The sequence below is a fragment of the Rhinolophus hipposideros genome (genome assembly GCF_964194185.1).
Source record: "Rhinolophus hipposideros genome assembly, chromosome: 12".
In the NCBI taxonomy this organism is placed as follows: domain Eukaryota; kingdom Metazoa; phylum Chordata; class Mammalia; order Chiroptera; family Rhinolophidae; genus Rhinolophus; species Rhinolophus hipposideros.
In genome coordinates, this window is record NC_138058.1 from 64451669 (window position 1) to 64476728 (window position 25060).

A 25060-nucleotide genomic window follows, 5' to 3' on the forward strand; every position below is an offset into this window, starting at 1 on the left:
CAATGCCTTCCCCTTCGAACTTGGGCTGGGCATGTGACTAGGTTTCACCGATGGGATACGTTGGAAGTGATGGTCTGGTGCTTCCAAGCCAAGACCATCAGGATACTGGGGAGTTCTATTTCCTCCCTCTTGGGAGTCAGCTGCCATGTAAGAATCCAGCTACCTGAGGCCATCATGCTGTGAGCAAGCCCAGGCTGGCCACATAGGGGGATCGTGAAGCACCAGACGTGAGCAAAACCTTGGACCTTCCACCCTACTGAATGCAGCCAAGGTAATGACTCAGCCCATGCCACATGGAGCAGAAATCCAGCTGGCCCGTTTGAATTCTGGACTCCACAGAATCAGAAAGAATAACCATTGTGGTTTTAAACCGTAAGTTCAGGGATGGTATGTTATGTGCAGTAGATAACTGAAACAAGGTAACAGAATTGAGTGTAACAAAGGTTAAAGAGAAAGGGAATTTAAGGCTTTGGGTATTTGTAATGGGATCGATGGCCTGGAAGAGAACATTTTTAGTGAAATAATGGGAGGAGGTTGCAGGAAATTAGGTGATAAATGGATAGTGAGCCAGGATTTGGCCAGTGAAAGGGAGAAGACAAGATGATAACAAGAAACTGGTCAAGAGAACATTTTTGTCCTGTAAGCGGGAAAGAATTTAACATATGCTGAGGGGAATAGCCCATGCAGAGAGAGAGAGAGAGAGAGAGAGAGAGAGAGAGAGAGAGAGAGAGAGAGAGAGAGAGAGACGGGTTGAAAATGAAAGAGAAATTGGAACATTTGTTGGAGCAGGTTTCCTTCTATTTTGTCTTTTAAGCCTGCACATTTGAAAAGTAGGAAAATTGACTTTTTCTTAATCTTTGACTGCATCCTTCCTTGCAAAAGTGTTTTTGTGCGTTATACTTGGTTCTTCATTTGAGTCTAGAAACCTAAAGCAATTTTTTAATTGATATATTGTCATTACTAACAGTTATACTCATCATTCATTTGAAATTTACAAAACATGTTCACATGTTGTTAAATGACAACCTGAGTTTCCCCATTTTACAGATTAGGAGACCAAAGTTCCAAAAAGTTATGTGTCTAACCCATATGTCAGTTAGCTAGTAAGTGGTAGAACTAGGACTCTGGGTTCTGTTTTCTAACTTTCCCATTATCTGCTTTCCAGGGGAACTAGTTAGGAAGGTTATAATTATAGATGGCTAGAGTAAGTTACCTTGACAGCTACCAAAACCTGTTTGACTTAAACATAAGATTTTTACTGTTGTTTCTTTGACACTCGAGTTCTTCAAATACACAAGGGGGCAGGTGGGGGGCGGGGAGCTTTAGTGGGAAGCAAGTGAATGCTTTCGGGGGAATTCAGAGTGAATTGGGACAAAGGCGAAGTGAGTGTTCCAGAGCAGAGAAGAAAAGGGAGCTGGTGTTGAGGCATGGGCCAAGGGCAGAAATTGAACTCAGAAGACAGTGATCAGAATCCTAGAATTGAGCTGGGGCAGAAGGGAAGATTAGAGTGTGAAGGGAACTGGAGGATTCTGCAAACACAGTGCATAGTTGTTCCACAGTTGCGTCCATGTGGCCCTGGTGTGTGAAAACCACAGGGGTCAGGCAATCAGCAACTAAACATACTGTGGTTTGTGAAAGATTCTCCATTTCAGAAAACAATAAATCCCCTACTCTGAGGAGAGCTTGTACTGAGTATGATAAAATGTTGTTTTCTCAATCACTTAGGCATTTATTTAAATATATATTTATCTGTTTATGTGTGTGCGCACACTTTATCTTTCCTGAACTACCCAAGAGACTACCTTGCTGAAAACCAGACACATGGAAAGTTTCAACTTTTCAACTTCAGCCATTTTTAGTTATCTGCGTGTTTTGAAAAATCCTGAAATTGCTTTCAAAGTGGAAAAATTGTGTGGGCTTTTTTCATCTTTTCATAACTCAAAACCGATTTAATATATTTTTCTCAAACTTTGCAAAAAAAAAAAAAATCACCTTTGGGCTGAAACCAAGCATGGAAAATTTCACCACAAAGGACTAATTTTTTGGAAGGCTGTAAGAAAGTGAAAACAGGGGTTTATAATAGAACATTCTTCATGCATGTTAATACTTAGTACTTTATCTAATGCATTTCATCTGAGAATTTCTGAACACTTTTCAGATTTAAATATTGAACCATTTTAATATTTGTGTATCCATGAGACTGTTAGATATGGAAAATTCCCCTCATCCTCTCAAAGGTCCAGTATATTGGGAGTTAGTGAGATGTGTTTAAAGCGACAGGTATGGCAAATGAAGTGAAGTGGCTGCTGGCCAGAGAAAACCTTGCACTTACTGCCTCAACACATTTTATCATCACCTCTTCTCGGCCCAGGACTAGAACATAATAGATGACACTAGGCACTCACTCAGTTATCTAAGCCAGTAGTTCTCAAAGCAACATCAGCATCACTTGGGATCTTGTTAGAAATGCAAATGATTAGGCTCCATCCAGACCTACTTGATCCAAAACTTTAGGTCTGGGATCACCAATCAGTGTTTTAACAAGTGCTGCGGGTGATTCTGGTGCATGCTGAGGTTTAAGAACAGCCAAGCGAAGCTTTCCAAAAGCTTGGAACGTAGAATGTTTTGAGATGCTGTGGGCAATTAAACCTGTCCTTGGTTCTTTCATAACATGTCAGCTCTGTCTGTCTTCTCATATCATCCCTTGGAGGGGGAGATATACTTATCAGGTTCTCAAGGGAAGGATCTTTTTCGTATTTAATGTATTCTAGCTCTTTCCACTTCTGACCTTATCCAAAAGAGCAGCAACCCCCGTGAGTGAAGGTGCTGATACTCAGCTTGTTCAGGAAAACAGCACTGCCAAGATGTATTTTCTCATTTCCTTGAATTAGCACGGTCAGACCTGGCACGGGACCATGTATTTCGTTCTCATTTCTTTGAAGTCTTAAGTTCCAAGATTTACGCAGCAAGGTAGCAGAGGTCTGTCAGTGGAAGCTGATTTAAGCCCTGCTCTTTTGTATGCAAGCTCTCAGTCTTCTGTTTTGCAGTGGCCTTCTGATTTCCAGCAGAGTCCAGTGTCTGTGTTATTGTCTCGTTAGGCACTGAAGTAGTTGCGTATGTGACATTGTAACAAATTTTCAGAATATTCTTGTGGTGACGGAAGTCACAAGTCTGTTGTAAGTGGGCCTTCGGTGAATCACGGGTACCTCAGCTTGTAAGAGTGGGAAAAAGGCACATCCTGGGAGAGGTTTTTCAAGCAGTTTAAGGGTATATTCAGGTGCAGCCCGTCTCGGTGATGATGTATGAATATAGCTAGCTAGGCTAACATAGATGGAAAGGAAAAAAAGACACCTTTTTTTTCAACTGCACATTTAAAGTCTTTATTATGAAGAATTTCAAACAAAAATAAAAATAATTGTATAATGAATCTCCAAATACCCATTATCCAGATTAATGTAGCTACTAATCTTTTATCTTTAACTCATTTTTTTTCTTAAATATTTTCAGGTAAATTGTAGCCATCGTGATAGTTTACCCTTAAATACTTCATTGTGCATCTTCAAAAAAGGATCTTTTCGATATAACTGTGTCATTATCACACCAACAAAATTAATGGTAATTCTATGATGTCATCTAATACAGTCCATATCAGATTTTCTTTGTCTTCAAAAATGTCTTTTTACAGTTGGTTTGCAAGATCTTACTTTAAAGGTTTTTCTTTCCAATTATGGAAGTTAATATAGTTGTAAATTTCAGGAAGGTAGGAGAAAAAAATAAATGTGCCTTTGAAGATCAGTATAGTATCCAGAGAGACTTAACATACTAAATGTATCACAAATTGCTTTTATAACTCAACAAGTAGCTTTTTAAAACAGAATGTGAACTTGTTTAAAGAAAGGCATTTGTTATAGAGAATCTGATGTAAGAGTTCATGACTTTATATAAGTCATTTTAAAACTAATTAACTTGTCCCTTGAGTTTCCATGCTTAGATCAGAGAAGATAATGAAGTACCCCCTTTCAATTTTGTTTTTATTTAAGAAAAAATGAAAATTTGAGCCATTTAATTTATGGATCTTATTTAAACCTTTCAACTACTCTAAGGGGGCTATTATTATTCCCATATTATACATTAGGAAACTGAGACTTAGAAAGCACAAAAGTAACTTGCTCAGGGTTAGACAGCTCATAAGTGGCTGCTAGGATTTGAACCCGTGTGTGTTTGACTCCAAAGTCTATATACTTAGCCACTAGGCTGAAAGGTTAACTTACGATAACAGCTTCTCAGATAAAGGTGCAAAGGACATGAACAGATAATTCACTGAAGAAGAACTAGCTAATAAAAATCTTTTGAAAAATGTGTAGGTAACACAATCACACAGTGCTTAATAAATCCATACATGGAAGTACTTAATGTCTGTTCTTGTCTGTATATTCTTTATTGAGTACAGTAGTACTTAACAAAGTTTGATGAAAGTAGTACTTAACAATGTTTGATTAATATACCTCGACAGTTTTCAAAATGAGCTGCTTCTATTGCAGTATTGAAAAGAAAAGTTCAGTTTTGTGTGTGTATACTTCTGTGTACATTTTTAGGAAACCTGAACCGGTAAATACCAGTGGCTTATGATTTCTGGGGATTGGAGGTATTGGTGTGTTGTAGGTGGATACTACATTGTTTCTACTTTTTTTTGCAATGATCCTGTGTTGTCAGACAAAAATAATTTCTATAAAAAGTGTTCATACCCTTTGAATCAACCAATTCTTTTCTTTAGAATCTATATGAAGAAAATAATCTCAACAATAGAAAAACAGTCATGTCCAAAATATTATTTGTTGTAACAAAAAATCATGAACATCCTAATGTCCAACTCTAAAGGAAAGGTTAAGTAGAGAATAGAATGTGCAACTATTAAAATTATATTTTCGAAAGACATTGTAATACATAAATATTAATTACAGAATATTAAGAAGGATGTTAAAATATAGAGAAAATATATGAACGCAACTATATTAAAAAAAACACAAAGAAGCTTGAAAATAAAATTACCAAAATAAATATAGTAGTTGTATTTGTGTAGTGAGTTTGGGATGATTTTTTTAATTTATTTTTTGTTTCAAAAATTTTCTTTAATGGTGTATTTCTTCACTGTTATAACCATTTAATGGTTATGCATTTTCTTTTCTAAAAAAGCAATTTAATTGTATGACTTAATAGCAGAAAGTTGGTTGACGAGAGAGAGAGAGAGTTTTGGATAATTTGTTACACAGCAATAGATAACAAATACAAGGAAAAGCAAAGGGTAGTGTCATTTTCATGGTTTCTCTGCAGAAAAGCCCACCCCTAAGACCAGTAGTGGCCCTAAGTCGGTAGTAGCCTCTGGCAGTAGCAGCTATCCTAACCTCTTACCCTATCTTCCCTCCTCTTCCTAATCCACTCACTTAGCGAGGCTTTTGGCCTTCCTTCTGACTTTTTATTAACCTGTCTTTCCCTCGCCCCCAAAATATTTGGGTTGTTGATAGGTATGCCTTCTGATGGCATGCCTCATGATTGTTACTTGAACGTGATAACAGAATCAGAGGTTTGGATTGGCATCATCATTACTCCTACTGCTAGAGTGAAGCAGACCTTATTCAAAAAAGTACAGCCGTATTCCAGTCACATCAGACCATGAGATCATAGTGGCCAGAACTGTAGGAGGCTCTGGGGTATGAGTGAGTGGCCCATGCTAAGGCAGAGGTGTTTTCTTTTTGAATACCCTTGCAAATGGGTGGGTACAGGTCTGCAAAGCATAGCTTGAACCTTGCCTCATTCAGACCTTATTATGCTAAGGAACTGGGTGTTCACAGAAGAGATCATTCAGAATCTCAGTGGATGTAACAACAGTCAGAGCTAAGAGATAACATGGAAGAGACTAGAAACAGATGAACAAAATTCTGACATTGTTTTGTGTGTGTGTGTATGGGGTATTGCTTATTCCAGCCAGTAGATTCTTTTTAGGTCCATTAGTTTGTGGAGATGAGAACTATGAATATGATCTTTAAGGCAGGAAATCTAATATGATTTCCCAGTGTGTATGAGGCTGTTTTACTCTCCCTTCTTGCTCGTATGGAAAATCTGTGAACAATATGCAACGTAGGCCACAAAATAATTCCCTGAAGTGGAAAAAGCCTAGCAGGCACTAAATGAAAGATGCTTCACAAGAATAAAATGCTGTTGCTTTGAGATCGTGCCAGTTCAGACTAATTGTATTTGGTTGGAAAGAAGCCAGATTATCAGGTATCAAGGAGGTATATTGATGAATGGATAGGCTGAAGCCAGCGTCTTTCCTGGCAACCTGTCCCTAGGAAACCAGACTGTAAATCATTTCCCAATGTCAGCCAAACAGATATCATAGGGAGCACACATGAATGAAATCTGTCGACACTCCAGAAGCCCCATTTCAACAAATAATTTTATCTCCTCACCAATATAGTTATGGGAGCTTCTGTAGTAAGCCAAATGGAGTGTCAGAGATTCAGCCTTTTACTCTTCCAAAACCTACCACCTTCAGGAAAATGCTAGGAGCTTCTTGTATCCTATGGAAGAGAAGAAAGGCTCTGAGGGCTTCGGTAATATTATGTGAACACTGGTTGACACTGACTCAGAAGGGATTTCATAAAAACTTAGGGATAGATTCTGGTATTCTGGGAGCTCCAGGAAGTCTCCCCAAGGTCTTCTGAGAGAGACGGCCTGAACTTGCCTCCATAGTCCCTGCGCCTGCCCCATACATACCCAGTGCTGCCCCCCAACTATTGTTAGTTATCGTTGTTCACTTCCTTTCTGCTTTTTCCCACCACCACCTAACGGATGCCTTCTGTCCATCTTTTAAAATCGTCTCAAATGCAAACTCTTATGTGAACTCTTTCCTGATTCTTCCCATTTTTTAACATTCTTCCTTTATCACCCTCTTTCTCATAATTTTTGTATATTCCACCTTGTATTATAGGCATTGCATATTTGTTTGATTCTCCTTATTAATTTTGGAGCTTTTCTGTTTTAAAATTGAGGTATTATTTACACACAATAACTTTTTTTCTCTCCCGGCTTCAGTCTAGATATTTTCTTCTGACCCATTTCCAGTTCACTCAACATCATTCAGCTATGTAAAAACTGCTTTTAAACCCATCTGTTGCATTCTCGATTTCAGTTATTCTATTTTTTGCTTGAGAATTTCCATTTCATTATCTTTATAATTGTCGGTTCCTGAAATTCTACATCCTGTCATTTAATTTGATCGTATTAATCACACTTATTTTAAAATTCATGTTTGACTTTATTCTCCTTTGTACTGTCAATAATTTTTTAAAGTACAATTACTTTTATTCTTAAAATATAAAAAGCCAGAGATGACATATTTGAAAATAAGTAAAGATCATGTCTGCTAATTCCAATATCTAAGTTTCATGTAGTTGCATTTCTTTTCTGCATTTTTCTTGTTTGTTTTTGGTCATGTTGCATTGTCCCTTAATTGTTTGCGCATTAGTCGGGGTTCTCCAGAGAAACAGAATCAGTAGGATATATGTGTATGTAGAAAGAGATGAACTATAACTAATTGGCTAACACAATTATGGAGAGTGACAAGTGCCATGATCAGTAGCCAGTAAACTAGAGTCCCAGGAGAGCTGATGGTGTAAGTTCTAGAACAAAAGCAGGCAAGTTGAAGACCTAGGAAGAGTCGATGTTTCAGTTTGAGTCCAAAGGCAGGGAAAAAACCCAGTGTCCCAGCTCCAAGGCAGTCAGACAAGGGAGTTCTCTCTCTCTCTCAGCATTTAGGTTTTATTCAGGCCTTCAGTGGGGTGCATGAGACTCACTAATACTCAGGAGCACAGTGTGCTCTGCTTGGTCTCCCAGCTCAAATGGTAGTCTCATCCACCACCCGCACAGGCTCACCCAGAGGATGTTTGACCAAATACCTGGTCACCCCCTGGCCTGTCAAACTGATACAGGAAATTAAACATCACAGCGTGGTGATATTTTTGTGCTTTTTTTTTGGTTGTTTTTTAATTGAATACCTATCATTATATATGAAAAATTGTTAGGATAATGTGAGGCACCTGTCTTCCTCGGGGGGATTCACTTTTGCTTTTGCTAGCAGTTATAGTAAAGACCAATGACTTCAGTGCCATCAGGAATTAGGCTGAATCCCAGCTACCTCTGGGAGCGCTGGGCTATGTGCCTTTCATCACACTTCTAGGGGGTAGCCCTCTAGTAGTTCCCACTGAGAGCCTAGGTACTGTCTCTTTAATGGGCACCAAACACCCAAATTTTGACCCTTGAGGCAAAGAAGATTACCAGAAACTCTGCTCAGTTTTTTGCCTCCTTAGCTGCTCGCAAACTGGTAAATAACGAAGAACAACTATTTCAGCACACCTCTCGAAGTTTCCTTTTTCTCGAATTTTGGCCTGTCAGATCTCCTTTGCCTTTGAGGCTTTCAAAGGCACTTTTAAAAAATGCGTTTTCCAGCTTTTCTAATTGTTCTTGGCAGGAAGATTGCTTTGCAGTAAGTTAGTCTGCCATCCCCACTCCCCATCTTCACTTTCACCAGTGGAGGCCTAGCTTCGAGTCCTTCAAGCTTTGCTATTGAGAAGTATGCCATTTCGAGTTTTTTATTCTTTATGTGACCTGTTTTTTTCCTCTGGACAGTTTTAGAATCTTTATCCCCATTGTTATGTTTTATAATGATATTTCTTGGACTATTTATCCTTTTGAATCTGGAAATTGGCATCCTTATGTACTTAAAACTTCTCTTTTATTTTTTTCTCCTTGTTTTCTCACTCATATTTTAAACCTTCACAGATGACTCTCTTGATTTATTTTTCATTTTCCATCTCTTTTTTCTTTTACTTATATATGATGAGAAATCTAGGATATTTTTCCAACTTTATCTTGGGATTCATCTAATTAAACTTTGGATTTCAGCCTTTAAGAAAATAATTTCTGAGATCATTTCCGATTCATTGTTCCCTTTTTGTGGTAGCCTTTCTATTTCATGGCTCACTCCTCTTTCTTTCTCTGAGGAAAGTACATTTTTGGAGTTTTGTTGTACTTTTGCATTGTCTCTATTTACCTGAATTCCTTTTCTCATGTTTTGTTTATGATCATCTGACTACTATAATTGAAGCTTCCCTCAAACGTCTGACATTCTTTTGTTATCTAGTCATATTTAAGAAAGAAGCACTGAAAATCCCAGGAGGTTTTGTGCGAGAGTGAGCCTTGTCAGCTAGTCAGTGTCACTGTAGGGTGATTGGGCAGGTGTCCTGACTTTTTTTTTTGTGGTATTCCCCAATGTATGTTTTTCTGTATGTTTTTCTCTAGAGCCATTGGTTTTCTCAAACAAAAATCTCCATATCTCCTGCCTGAGGGCAGCACCATCAAATGAAACAGCATACGTGGCTGGTTGTTGGCATGGGCGTGTAGAAGCATTTAGTGTTTGGTGTTTCACATAATCCCTCTTTTCATGATGGTCCCTTCCCCCTACCTGGTGTACCCAGGTCAGAAAGCTGTCTCCTTCCATTTCTATCCAGAATAAGCCTCCAGTCCTGAGGTGGGGTTGGGGAGGAGGAGTCGCTTGGGGGTACAGGATGAGGCAGTCGTCCTGGCGGACTCGCCACCCCTCAGCCATACTTCCATCCACTCCGTCTGCTCTGGGCCATGCTGTCACGGAGCGCCTGCTGTGGACTTGATGGCACAGAGGCACTGCCCTCGCAGAGTTCAGTCTGCACAGGGAAGGTGGTAAGAAACACAAAACTAGGCATAAATTAATATATTCAAAGGTGATACCACCTTTATAAAAAGAGTGGAGCAAGATAAAGGGGATTGGAAGTGCCATGGCTGGGGGATAGAGGGCAGTGGTGGACTGTACTTTATTTTATAGCATTTTATTTGGAAATAATTTTACTTACAGAAGAGTCGCTAGAACAAGGACAGTACGTAGAACAGTAGATACAGTTAACCCAAATTTACTGTTGTTAATATTTTACCTCATTGCTCTCTCTGTCTCTCTCTCTTTCTCTCTCTTTCTCTCTCGCACACGCACTCGCATGAGGGGGTAGGGAGAGCAAATATATATATATGTATATATGTATATAAACTATGTACACATATAGTTGACCCTTCTTACCTGTGGGTTCCGCATCTGTGGATTCAACCACCAGGGATTGAAAATATCTGGGAAAATAATTCCAGAGAGTTGATCCTTAAACAATACACTATGATAATTATTTACGCAGCATTTACATTGTATTAGCTGTAACTAATCTAGAGATGATTTAAAGCATATGGATGTGCATGGGTTATATGCAAATACTCTATTCTATAAGGGGCTTGAGCATCTTTGGATTGTGGTATCTGTGGGGGTCTTAGAGCCAGTGTCCCGTGGTTACCAAGGGACAGTTTGCGTGTGTGTGTGTGTTTCTTTCTGAACCATTTGAGAGTAAGTTGAGTATATCATGGTCCTTTACACCTAAAGGTCTTTTGAGATTAATGAACTTTTTAGTTGCTGACTAAAATTTGAACTGGTAATGGAATATATGATTCCCATTCCCATCATATAGCATTTTCAGATACGATGGGGGCATTTTTAATTGATAAATCAGACCTGTTGTATTTATGTGCCAAGTGCTCTTAACGAGTTGGCAGAGATGTTGACAGGCTATCAGGAACGCCATCCAACTTATTAGGGAAGGTCTCGGCCTTCCCAGAGGCACCTGTGCCGTCTCTGAGCTCTGTGGAAGCTGAGGCAGCTGGAGGACTCTAGGACTAACGGGTTTTGCTGAGCATAGGAGACGGCATGGTACCACCGGGAGGGATGCTGTCCAGGGAGCTGCGTGTCTGGGTGTCAGTGGCAGGAGGAACACCCCCTTCAGAGACCTGTGGGGGAGAAGATATGTTAAGATACTTATGTCTTTGATACTCCTTTATTTTTTCCTGAACTGAAAAGAGGAACGATCCTTACCTGTTTCACTATCAAAGCTGGTACTTCCTTCAGTTATTGGGGACTAACCTTTGCCATGAGTTAACTGCTTGTTTTCCCAAGTTTTATTCTCTATCTCCTGGGGTCTTAGCTACCCTAAGTGTTGGGTTTGCTTCTTGCCATATCAAAGGGAACAAGAAAGCCATCTTCTATGTACCTTTCTTTTGATGTTTGAGAAGCTAGGAGTGCTACTGGGCAGCTTCTGTGGCAGAAATGCCTTGTTGTCTGGTGCTTTGGCTGCACTCAGTGTGTACCTCTGGCCATGGCCTTTCCCTGGTACCACTCTGCTTCAGTCTGAAAATGTGTTATAGGTTCCTTTGCCTCATCATAATACAGGTATAAAAGTGGTATTTTAGTATATGGAACTGAAGTGTACGTGTTTCACAGTGTCTTTCAACGAAGTTAAGTGGGGAAGAATCATTTTACTGATTTCCCCAAATAACTAAGCTGTGTCATCAGCACTTTGTTGCTATAGGTGCTCAGTGAATGTTTGACACACAATTTCTCTTTTCAAGACCCTTTTCAAAGGTTCCTAGCCCACAATGAATAAGAAGTGTCTAGTGCCCATTCTGTATGTTTCTGTTGTACTCTTTATTTCCCATGGCACCTCTCATGCATTACTATGAGTGTCTCTCCCATTAGACTTGAAGTTCTCTAAAAGCAGACACTCTTTGTCTTGTTCACCATTTTGTCTCACACTCACCACAGCGTCTGTACTGTAGGTGCCAAAATATCTTTAATGAATGCACAGATGAACAGATCCAACAACAACCAGTAGACGCAATGAATGAGTCTACCCTCTCAGTCATTCTTGGCTTAAGCTTTTTTTTCAATTTTTATTGAGGAATATTGAGGAACAGTGTGTTCCTCCAGGGCCCATCAGCTCCAAGACATTGTCCTTCAATCTGAGTTTGGGAGGGCGCCGCTCAGCTCCAAGTCCAGTTGCCATTTTTTCAATCTTAGTTGCAGGGGGTGCAGCCCACCATCCCATGCGGAAATTGAACTGGCAGCCTTGTTGTTGAGAGCTCGCTGGCTGCCCCTCCGGCAGCTCAGCAGCCGCTCGTTGTCTTCAGTCTGGTTGTGGAGGGCGCAGCTCACTGGCCCAAGTGGGAATCAAACAGGCGACCTTGTTGTTCAGAGCTCGCGCCGCTCTAACCAGGTGAGCCATCCGGCCGCCCCCTTGGCTAAACCTTTTAAAGATTAGAGTTTCTAACTTAGGAAAGTCCCAACCCCATTGTCAAACAATTGGGGTGTTTTGCTTCCTGACCACATAGAGTATTCCAGCTCCAAGTTGAGGAAATTACCAGATAACAGGTTTTCAGTCAGCAGAGTCGTCCTTTCAGATTCTGTGTAGCTTTGCCGTTGGAAACCAAGAGAAAGCTGATCATACCCAAGCCATAGTAGTCACATGAGAATTTTGTAGCTGTAGGTGCGACGATGGGCTTGCTATTGTCACCAGTCACTGAGTTCGGAGGCTACCTGGAGACACCATTTAATTCGGAATAGCAGGTGCTCTATAAGGGATTGTTGCGCTACTGAGCAGCTTGTGAAGAACAACCTCCATTGGGCCTGTGAGCATCATTATTTTCTCTTTGAGTTCTTAGTGATTCTGAATATGAAAGACTCAAACAGAAGTCGATTCCAAGAGATGTTAAGCTGAGGAGAAGAGCATTTTGCGTTAAAAATAAAATAAATGTGTAGCTTTGCGCAGTGGCAGTATCGTACCCAATGAGGTTTACCTGAGGCACGATTATTGCTAATTGAAAAATAAATGTGAATTGTGAAAAATGATAAAAGCTTGAGAAGAATGGGTTATAGGAAAATTTTGAAGCTCTGTTACAATTGTTTAAGTGTAATCATAAGTGACATAAATACTTCTGCAAATATGCAAGCAGTCCTTGTAATTAGCAACCCTGACATGTAGACTGAATGCATGAAATGGCTCTTTATACATTCAGGTAATTAAAGTGTAGAAAAATTTCTGCCCCAGAAGGCCTAAGTGTAATTCACATGAATGGAACGTGCTGAAATGGTCAATTTTATGAATGCCATCTATCTTAAACCAAACTTTGAAGTGACATAACTTTTTTTTTTTACACTAATCAATAGTTGAAGGATCTCACGCTTTACTTCAGAGTATCTGTAGTTAGTTACTTCTCAAGCTGAATGTTTTGAAACACTTGTAAATATTGGCCTATCTCTAGCAATAATGGTAGTGATTGGTTCAACCATAGGGAATTATATCACCAAACAATAATGATTGCTAAGAAATTCTTTTGTGTACAAGTATATAGTGAATATAATGGTTAATGGCATGAGCTCTGAAGTTACTCTGCTTGGGTCCATACTTCATCTTTGTTGCTTTGCAGCTAAACCTCAGTTTTCTCATCTATGGAATGAAGAAACTTACTTGATAAGGTTGTTATGCATATTAAATGAGATAATGTACATGAGATGCATTAGTGTAGTTCCTAGAAGATAGTAAGCTGTCACTACTACTATTATTCTAAGCGCTTCCCAACTGTGGGGCATTTTCCTAACTGATGTAAAATTAAGACCGCATATAAGATTTCAAAAAGCAAGCTCCTGTTCATTAAAATAGAATGGCATTTGCAGTTTATAAACTGCATACATATGATTAAATGAACTATGTATAGTCTTATCCTAAGGAGAGGAAAACATGGCCTTATGGGGAGAAGAGATAAACTAAACTAGAATAATTTCTAGGCCTGTGCTTTGACTACTAGCAACTTTATCTGTGAAAGCTGTCTGGTTTATATTGCATGTTCTCTAACATGTCATAACAATGTTAGCAGTCACATAAAAGGAAAAGCTGTATGCTATGGTTTCTTGTTTTCAACTTGCGCAGTGGGGAAGCACCCTTCCGTGACTGTAGCAGATAGGCTCAGCGAACAAACAATCAGGGAAAGGAGCAGTGATGCTGTTGTTTTGAGGATGTTGAAGTGCCATGGATCATAATACAGGCATCGTTGCTGCAGCCCAGGAAAATGGATGCATGTGTCATAAGTCATCAGAACAGGAAAATTGATGATATTTTAGATTTTACGCTTTGTTTTTCTTAAAAAAAAAAAAAAAAAAGTCCTGTTTAATGAAACAGATTCCAAACAAACCACACCTGAACGTCATATTCCTTACCTTATGGCTATGCTTCAAATTGTTTCCTAACTTCCTTTCAGAAAAATGATTAATAATAATAATAAATTCAGGAAAAACAAACATCAAAGTACTGTCTCTAGTCCCCCCAAAAGTGCCCTGTATAAGAAGTCCCAATGTGTATATTTACTTTCCTGTACGATTCATGAAAACATGGCTGTGCTTCATTATCAAAGTTGACTCTAGTAGATTTCAAATGAGAATATGAAATATATGAAAATGTTTCCTTAGAGCAGAATGAATTGGCCAGCCTAGAAGTTCTTTCTTTAATGAGACAGTAACATAAGAAAATGTTTTTTGCCATGTACGCAGATTTGGAAACCTTCTCTGCACAGCTGTGTTATAAAATTGGGTATGTTTCCTTGACCTCGGTGATTTTTTTTGCCAATAGAATTCTATATGAAGAAAAGACATTTTTATTACTATGACTTATCCTATCAAATCTGAAGTATAAGTTTCACCCATCAGCTAATAACTGTTGTTCTCCAAAAGCAAAAGAGGAAAACCAGTCGCATCAACTAAGTATTCGTAGTGATAAACAATCTTTAGTCTTATATTTTTGAGAGGCAATGATGCATTCAGAGTACATATTAGAACTTCCTTATTGTTTCAGGACATTCCCATGATTTCAGAGTGCACTTTAGTTCTCAATTTGTTATTGATATAGATCAACCAAATGTAACCCCTTAGTTGCTCATGTATTTTTAGAGTTTCCCTTGCATGAAGTTTTGTTTAACATGGGTCACAGTAATGGATCATTTATAGAAAGTAATGGATTGCTTCCTTTTGCTGCCAGCTGATTTGATCAGTCGGAAGTTCCTTATGTACTGTGGGTTACATAACTAGTATGGAATCTGTATGGTACATGTATTAGTATGACAGTAACTATATTAACCATTTATGTTATCTAAATCTTTGAGGACATTTTAATAAACTCAGTGAAGGCTTATTTTGAAACGAATAAACTTGAAACTAAATTGAGCAGTGAGTTACCACAAAGGACTAAATTATCAGAGTTCTTGGAAAACAGGTCATTTTCTTTAGTTGATTGTTCTGGTTGACTGGATTGGGAGGGGTGGGGGGGTCAAAAACATTTATTTATACCTTTCCCATTTAAAACATTTTTAATGTCTTTTAGCATATTTTTCTGCTTTCATAAACAGAGTACAATAGAGCATAATTTATTTTTATATAGTTTTGTTTTCCTAATGAAGAATTTGTAGCATCTGAAAGTCTTAGTTCTGAATATTGTCTCTTATCACCTGCAGTGCTGTTATAAATGCAGACGGTTTAAGGCATTGGGATTAAATGTACTGACCTCACACTATTCTCTGGAATTATGTTTTTTAACCAAATCCCCGGTGGTAGTTGGTTTGGTTACTTACTGATATGGTTAAAAGTTGCCTAGAGGAGAAAATAAGATTGAGAGTTGATTAAATTCCTATCAGTAGAGATTACATTATTGAGTGACATCTAATTTTCCAAGTATCATTTGTAGGACACAGTTGAGCAACATGAAAATAAGCAAAATTACTTTCGTACTTTCAGAATAAAAAGGCCAAAAAACATATAACCCCAAAGGCTTAGAATGTTTCATTTGAAGCTTGCTGACTCCCTTTTATTCACAATCCCAACCAGCTAGTTTAGAAGAAACAGGATTTGGACATCCACATGTCAGCACATGCAAATCTACCTAATGTTTCATTGTAGCATAGTATTCCATTGTATGGATACATGGTAATTTATGTAACCACTCCTAATTATGGACAATCATCTCTAGTCTTGCTATTCTAGATAATTCTGTTTTCTAATTTTCCCAACTGCATTTATTGAACACCTCTTCTTATTTCTCCAGTGATACGTTATCATGAATTTAATTCCCGTATGTATTATTCAGGTTTGTAGTTTCTAGACTTTTTTTGTTCCCTTGAGCTACGTGATCCTTTTCTGATACCATACAGCTTTAACTACTGTAGCTTCATATGTGTAATATTTAGTAGAGCTAATCTCCCCTTTTTGTTCTTTTTCAGAATTCTTAGTTTATTAGCGCATTTTATTTTCTAAATTAACATTAATATAATTGGTTAAATTTCAAAGTAAGGGTTATCTTCTAGTATTTTAATTGGGATTGAATGAATTGAATTGATAAATTAATTTAGTGGGAGAATATCTCTTTTGCAATAGAAAAATAAAGGAATGTCCCTTTGGGTTTTAAAGTTTTAAGTAAGTGTGACACGTTACTTTCTACATTTGTATTTAGCTATTATTTTTACACATGAAGCTACAAATCATGGTAAGCTGTAAGTACTGGTAGTTTTGTTTTCCAATATTTATAACTCACTGTTTTCTCTTATCTATTTCATTGGTTTAATAATTCTGGGACAGTATTAACAATACAACCAGAGTAATCTTAGCAAAATGGAAGTCAGACACAGTCACTCCTGTTACCAAATCTTTTCAAAGTCTTCCCAGCTACTTAGACTAAAACCGGAAGTCCTATTAGACCCTACATCCTCTGTTCCCCTGTTGCTCCTGGAATCACAACTTGAGCACACACTCTACTCCAACAATACTGTTCTGCTTTTACACCAAATTAGATTCTATCTTATGGCCTCTGCACTTGCTCTGCCCTCTCCTAGGAAAACTCTTTTTCCAAGTATTATCCAGCCTCCTCCCTAACTGCCTTTGTGTAAGTATCATCTTTCATTGAAGCCTTCCCTAAACACCCTATTTAAAACTATGCCACCACTTCCAGCAATTTCTAGTCTTCCTTTATTATTTTATTTCTTCCTTCCCCACCACAGGACTTGAGACTTACTAACATTATACATCTTTGGCTCAAGTATTATTTTATTACTTATTATTATTTATTACTTAAATTGTCATGTAATTTTTTTTAATTATTAATGATTTATTGTGACTTACTAGCATACATGTTTTATTTATTTTTATATAATTTACTCAATTTATTGAGTATTTACTGTCAATTATATTTTTATCATTTACATCTTTCTCAAGCAAAAGATGGTAAGAAAGAAGAAAAAAATGGGGTGAAGGGGTATAAAAAAGAAAAGGCACAAAATAAGATTTTAGATTTACATTTTAGATTCAGCTCCAAAATATTAGCAATTATTTAAATAAAAACGTATGTGGTCATATTAGTTAAAACACAAAGATTGTCAGATTAGATAAAAAATCCAACTCTATCTTCTAAATATAAGTTTATACAGAAAGGTAGGATGTAAAAGAATGGGAAAAGTTATATCGTGCAAATTCTAACCATCAGAAACCTGATGTAGCTATGTTGATATTAAACAAAATAAGCCCTAAAGGAAAAACACTACTAGAGATGATGAGAGTTCCTTCATAGTTATAAAAAGTTTACTCCATCAGTACTCCTGGTCAATATCAGGAATGAAAGAGGTAATACTATCACTGCTGGTCCAGAGATTGTCGTATAATAGCAGGATATGATAAATAACTTTATGCCAATACATTTGGAAGTTTAAATGAAATGAACAAGTCCCTAGAAAAAGATAACATCAAAGCAGATTTAAGAAGAAATAGAAAGCCTGAATAGTCCTAAGCCATTAAAGAAATTGAATCAATCAATAGTCAAAACATTCTAAAAATAAAACTCCAGGCTTCACTGGTGAGTTCTACCAAATATTTAGAGGATAAATCCTTCTATTATTTTACAAAATCCTCTAAATAACGGAAAAGGAGACCATACCCTCCAACTCAAGTTTTCTCAAACTAGCAAAACTTTTATATCCAACCCTAGAAAAAAAATAAATAAGGAAAGAATGTTACTGGCCAGGCTTACTCATCAACATGCAAAAGTCCTACAAAATATTAGGAAACCAAATATAGTAACATATAAAAAGGATGTATCATCTCAATAGGTACAGAAAAGGTATTTGATAAAATTCAGCAGCCATTTATGATTTTTAAAAGCAATTAGCAAACTAGGAATTGAGGAGATTTTTTTAATCTGAAAAAGTATATCTCTAGAAAACCTTCAGTGTACATCATGCCTTATGGTGATTATACTGAAAATTTTCCTTTGAGTTGAGGAGCAAGAATTATTTTTATTCTGCATTATATTAATGTTTTGGCTAACTCAATAAGGTAAGAAAAAGAAATAAAAGATACAAGGATTTGAAAGGAAGAAATACTATGTGTGGATATGAGAAATCAAAAAGAATCTACAGACAAGTTATTAGAACTAATAAAGGACTTTAGTAAGTTTGCTGGACACAAAATCAACAGGCAAATATCATTTATGTCATATACAAGCAACAATTTAGAAAGTGAAAAAATTTTAATATTCTATTTACAAAAGCATAAGAAATAATTACCTAATTATCTGACAAAAGTACATGATGACTACATATAAAATGTATAACACATTTTTAGAGACTAAAGATAGCTATGTTCATGGATGGGAAAACTCAATATTGTAAAGCTATTATTTCTCAAATAAATTTATAAATTTAGTACAGTCTCAATCAGAATCTCAACAAGATGTTTGTGGAACTTGACTAGCCAATTCCAAAATGTTTATAGAAATTCAGAGAGCCAAAAATACTCAAGACGTTCTTGAAAAAGAAGAAGATGGGGTTTAATTTACTCTACCAAATACCAAAATATATTATAAAGCTTTAGTCAATAAGACACTGTGCTCTTGGAGTAGAGTTAGAAAAGTGGGCCAGTAGAGCAGATTAGTGAGCCCTGAAAAGGACCCATTCACACAGGATTTACAACAAAGGGTCACTGCAGAAAAGCAAGGGGAGGGCAGACTTTGCACTGAACTGTGTTGGGACAATTGGGTTTCCGTATGGAAAAAAAATTAAATTAGACCCATATTTTACACCACACATAAAAATGCATTTCAGGTAGATTATGAGCCTCAATATGAAAGACTTAGAGATATTACTGAAGAATATTGGCTGTCAAGGGCCCGTAGTGACTGTGAACTGTGGCCGACCTGGCTTCCTTACTGTACGGCGTTCCTAGAGCTCCAGGTGGGACTAAAGCTCAGCTGAAACTGAGAATGAAACTGAGAAGTCAGTTCCTTCAACGTTGTCTTTGCTGCCACCACAGCTGCTAACAAGAAACCTGCTCTCGGCCTTGCCTTGAGGGAACACTTCCTGGGGGAAGGTAGCCCTTCAGCTGGGAGGACTCCGCAGGACAGTGAGAAACCCTTCCTCTCTCAGTACCAAAGATTGCTTCGTATGAATTCACCCCTGTATGAAATCTCTCAAGTCCGGTAGAGCATTGGTAGCACTTAAGGTAATAAAAGAACTCACAATATTAAAGGTACCCCCAAAATAGGGGAAGAACTCTGAATTTGTGGGTATAAAATCAGTGGTTAATTGTAGCACCACTCCTGTGGCTGAAAGATTTTTCATCATTTCTGCCTCTCAGACTCTTAAAGCATGCTGCTTGGTATCTAAGTGACATGCCAGCTCCCTGAGTTAAACTGCTAACATTAAACAATGTGATAAAAATTTACTTGCCGTGTGAGCTCCGGACACCCACTAAAATGATTGTACTTTCAAAAACAGAGGGGAGTGTCTAATAATTAATGGCATGTTAAGAGTTCCTTTTGATCCACATCTTTAAGTGGTTGGTATTGTTAGACTTCTTAATTGTTGCCACTCTGAAAGGCATATTGCCCATCTCTGAGACAGCACTCAACTTGAACTGAGCCACTGGGCGCAGTCCTGAAAAATATTTTTGGACAGAAAAGCAGAGATGGAGCAGAGGCACACCCACTGTGTATTGAATGCAAGAATGGAGAGACCTGTTCCAGAGCCCTGGAGACACTGGAAAGCTGCAACTGAAGATAACTATAGTTATGACGCTTGTGCTATGTACTCTGCTTACCCTGTGTCCTCCACAATTACTCCTAAATCAGGAATGCTGTACGTATCCCTGTGTTATGCTAGAAGGGGAAGAAGAAAACTACCCAATATCAGAAAAGTCCTGGATTCCAGAGCTGATCTCATTGCTTCTGTACCCATGTTTAAGTACACTGAGTTAGAATTGCCAATGCAAGTGGCATCTAGGGAGAATGATTCCTTTAAGTGACTTTTCTTGTCTGGTTAGACTTCATAGAGATCACTTAGCCTTTACATGAAGTTGAACAACACAGGTTTGAACTACATGGGTTCACTTACACACAGATAATAATATATTCAGCCCCCCGTATCCCTGGGTTTCCCATCTGTGATTTCAGCCAACCATGGATTGAAAACAGTATTTTCAATCCATGGTTGGGAATTGTTGGATTCGGGGAGCCAAGTGTATGCACTGTTCTACACCATTTTATGTAAGAGACTTGACCATCCATGGATTTTGGTATCCATGGAGATCCTGGAACCAATCCCCTGCATATACCAAGGGATGACTGAGTTTTTGGAGAATCAGAAGTTACGCGCAGATTTTTGACTGGGTTGGGGTGAGCACCTCAAAGCCCCATGTTGCTCAAGCGTCAACTGTATATGACCTTTGTGTAAACCCATTGTGGTACAGGCAGCCAACTCTGATTGGAGGATTCTGGATTGTCCCTGACATTCTGGAACCGACAGTGATCTCATCACAAGTACCCAGAATGCTTCAGAAGGCCTTTAGTAAGCACAGTCCATCCAGCATCTCTGTTTTGTACTTGAGAAGATGCCGAGGTGGCAGCAACTCCTGTATTCTGGCTGAAACCCTGCATTCATTCGAGAAGCACATTATGAGCATTTTGCAATCTGTTGTTGCCAATCCAGCATTTAAAAAAAACAACTGAAAAGGCTGTGGCTCCCTGCTCCCAAAGAATGTCTTTTATTCACCATCAAGGCCATAGAGGTGTTTGGGGAACAGTTCATTCTTCCTTATGTAACAGAGAAGGAGATCTAGTAGAGGTCAAATTATTGTAACCAAAAAAGAAACAACTAAAATATCTCAGTTACTGTTGAGAGCAAAGGAAAAGTCTACAGGAAATGGCTGAGCACTTAGTTGACAGATTTGACCAAGGAGAAACAAGGCGATGCCATGGCTAGAAAGAAAAGAGTCCTCAGAGACAGAGACATGAAGGCAGAATTATGGGTGCTATCTGATTAACTTTAACATTTGGGCAATGCCATCAAACAGGTTACTATTGAAAAAGGACTGTAGAGATGACAAAAGGACTGAGTCCACAAAATCTTTGCTCTCTGGCCCTCATGGGGAAAGTGCTCATCCAGGAGGAATGTAAATACATGAGGGGAATGGCAAATCATTGACACCCGGAGTCACAGAACAGACTCACACTGAAGTTCAACACAACCAAAGGCTTAAAACCCACATGTAGAACAGATAAGAAGTAGAGTAGTATCTAATTTCTAAAGCAGCATCTTGAATGAAAAAATAATATCTTCATGATTTGAGGTTGGAGAGGAATTTCTTGAACCAGGCACAAAGAACAATAACTATAAAAGAAAAAAACGGTTAAATTCAACTGCATCAAACTTAAGACCTTATCCCTATTATGAAAAAGAGAAAGAATTATAAGAGTTGAAGAGGCAAACCAAGGACTACCGCAAGATAAAGGACTGGTATCTCAAATACATCAATAAATCAATAAGGAAAAAAGGCAGGTTGCCTAACAGAAAAATGTGCAAGAGACTTCAATAAGTACTTCAGAGGATATGGAAAATATCCAATAAACATATAAAAGCTATTCAACTTCATTAGTCATCAGAGAAACACAAATTAAAGCCACAGTGAGACACCACTGTACGCCAGGTTAGTCGAAATGGATTTGCCAGTCCCAAATGTCATGAGGATATGTAACAGTGGGAACTCTCACGTCTGTTGGCATGGGGGTAAGTTGGTACTAGTACTTTGTAAAACTATTTGGAATTATCTACTAAAACTGAACATATGGATACCATATGACTCAGTAGTTCTTCTTCGAGGTGATATAGTCAACAGAAATACATGCATACATACACCAGGAGACATGTAAAAAATGGCATAGCAGCATATTTTTCATTTCTCTGGATTAAAAACAACCCATATATCTATCAGGCAAATAAATAAGTTGGGGTGTGTTCATACAATAGAAAACTGTATGGCAAAGATAATAAGCTATTGCTAAATATATCAATATGGAAGAATCTTATAAACAATGTTGAGTGAAGAAAGTAAAACGAAAACATCCTGCATGATTACATTTATATAAAGTTCATTAACAGACAGAAATTAACTACAGGATTAAGGGATATGTATGAGGCTGCTTGAACTGCCATAAAATACCATAGACTGGGTGCCTTAAAAACTCACATTTATTTTCTCACAGTTCTGGAGGCTGGAAGTCCAAGGTCAACATGCCAGCATAGTCAGTTTCTGGTGAGGCTTTTTTCTGGCTTTTAGATGGCCACCTTTTCCCTGTGCATTCACCAAACCAGGGAAAGAGAGAGCAGGCTCCCCGTAGTCTCTGCTCATAAGGACACTAATCTATGGGCCCCACCCTTGTAACCTCATTTAAACTTAGTTCCTGTCTCTGTATACAGTCATGTTGGGTGTTAGGCCTTCAGCATATGAATTTGGCAGAGACACAATTCAGTCTATAGCAGGATGAAAAGTATTAATGTAAAGCAAAACAAAGAAGTGATTATAATATTAAGGGATGATAAGCATGATATAAAGCAAAGTAAGGAAGTCAGGATAGAGTTTAAGATGTAAGCAGAGGAAGGAGTTGTGATTGGAAGATGCCATGCGGGCAATGTTTTGTTTCTTGACCCACGTAGCTACTCATTTTATAAATTATTTGTTAAATATCACATTTGTATTTTGTACGCTTTTCTGTATATATGTTGTACTTAATTTAAAAGATTTTTAAAAAACAGGGTACTGGACTTGATGGGGGATCACTTCACAAGTTATATGGATGCCTGGCCATTGCTCTGTACACCTATAACTAATATAAAATAGTACTGAATGCCAACTATAATTAAATATATATGTATATATATATATATATATATATATATATACACACACATATATATTTTTTACATATATATGAAAAAAAGAAAAACCATTGTGTTCATTCTCATTTCCTGTGTTCTACAATCTGTTAACATTGATGATCTGTTCCATGTTTGTTACTCTATTATTGACAGGAATTATTCTTAACTATTTAGATTTTTGTTTCCCCATAGAAATTTTCATATATTATTAGGTACCAACCTAATGCAAAAGTAATTGCACTTTAAAAAAATAAAAATAATTGCAAAAACCATGATTACTTTTGCACCAACCTAATATTTTTGAAAATATTAATATGATAAATAATGGTAAATTTAAAATATTTTAGTGATGTTCTTTTTTCTTCTGGAGTATTATTAAAATACATTTCCTGATACTTTGATGAATTGAATTGAAATGATGTTTTTGTCCTTAAACATTTTCCCACATAAGTAGAGATTTTCACCTTCACTTGTCCGTGGCCTGCATTTTATTAAGGTTAATTTGGTTGTTAGAAATATATTTGGCCCTGTGAAAGATTATCTTGGGCTGGTAAAATTAAGGAATAGAGGAGTTTTTCAAGAGTGAACTATCTCCAATTATAATCAATAAAAGAAATGCCGACTAGAAATATTTATGTAGCTCTACTTTATTCTGGTATCATTAGTGAATCAAATTGTTACAACTACTAAACTGGTACATTAATTTCTACTTTCATCAATCCTTCAAAGGGATTATGAATTGCTGTCACAATCAAGAAATTATCTAGGAATCTGATTTCCTCCTCACCTTGAAAATTAACCCCAGCAATTCAAGGGACATCCTTATAGCCTACCCAGATTGGTTGTGGGATAAGGAAGTAGTGGGTGGTGGTTCTCAGTCTGCACAAATCTTTAGTCATATTCCGAAACCCTGTCATTTGTCAATACTATATAGAAGAAACAAGAAAGCAATAGGTTATCCCTTAGAAAACTTCTCATCACAATATGCTTTTTCTTGTAGATAATTCGCTCCTTTCTGCTCTTTCCAACAATCGAGCGAATGTCCGAGTCACCCAGTGGCAGGATCGCCACTCCATTACTGTGCTGGCTGCGGTACATTCTCTATGTTTCCAGCTACTTACTGCTTAAACCATGTCCGGAGAAAATCAAGTCCTGGTTGCTCAGCGTGGCCCTTCAGAAGATGAACGTGCAGAGTGACTTTTCACTCCTCAATCTGTTGGAACCGTTCTGCCTTGGTAAGCACATTACAAAATATATGGGTTGATTCTTGTATCAGAAAGTGTTAAGAGGATAATCTCAGACAGTGGATGAATATCAAGCAAGGAATTATTTGTTGAGTTTTTTTCTTCCAAAAGATTAAAACTAAAAATAAAATGAGAATAGAGTGAGGGGAATTCTGTATGACAGGTAGAAGGCTTTTCAAGCTTTAATTTTAAAATTATCCTGCTGATTCTCCACTCCAACTGCAGAACAGTGAGACAGAATTCTTTGTACATAGTACATGTGGAGTCCTTACAGGAATCCAGTGTGTGTCTTGTTAGTCTAGTGTGAAAACTTTGCAAAAACCAGCCCAAGGAAACCAGACCCCATATTCCCATAGAGCGTGCTGTTATTTTCCTCCTTAAATGTTTTCAGAGGGGATTAAATTATAAAAGTAATAAGTAATAGTCATGGTGATCTAACACTTGGTGCTCTGCTGATTCTATTTTCTGATTGTGCTAGGGAGTGTTTTTGCTACTTTTTGCTTCTAACATTGTTTTTAAATGTAGTTTATCTTTTTAGTTAATTCTAATTTATACTGTATTTATAAATGATTTACATAGTAAAATCATACTTTCTTAATCTATAAGATGGGGACAATAATATC

General features: G+C 37.6%; 1 protein-coding gene across 2 annotated transcripts in view; it reads left to right on the plus strand.

Moving 5' to 3' along the window:
• Positions 1-25060, plus strand: part of LDAH (lipid droplet associated hydrolase) — a 90831-nt gene that overhangs the window by 37274 nt on the left and 28497 nt on the right. For both annotated transcript variants that reach the window (XM_081069068.1, XM_081069069.1), the window contains exon 5: positions 24194-24428. In XM_081069068.1, the coding sequence (XP_080925194.1) occupies positions 24194-24428 (235 nt within the window). The remainder of the gene's footprint in view (positions 1-24193; positions 24429-25060) is intronic.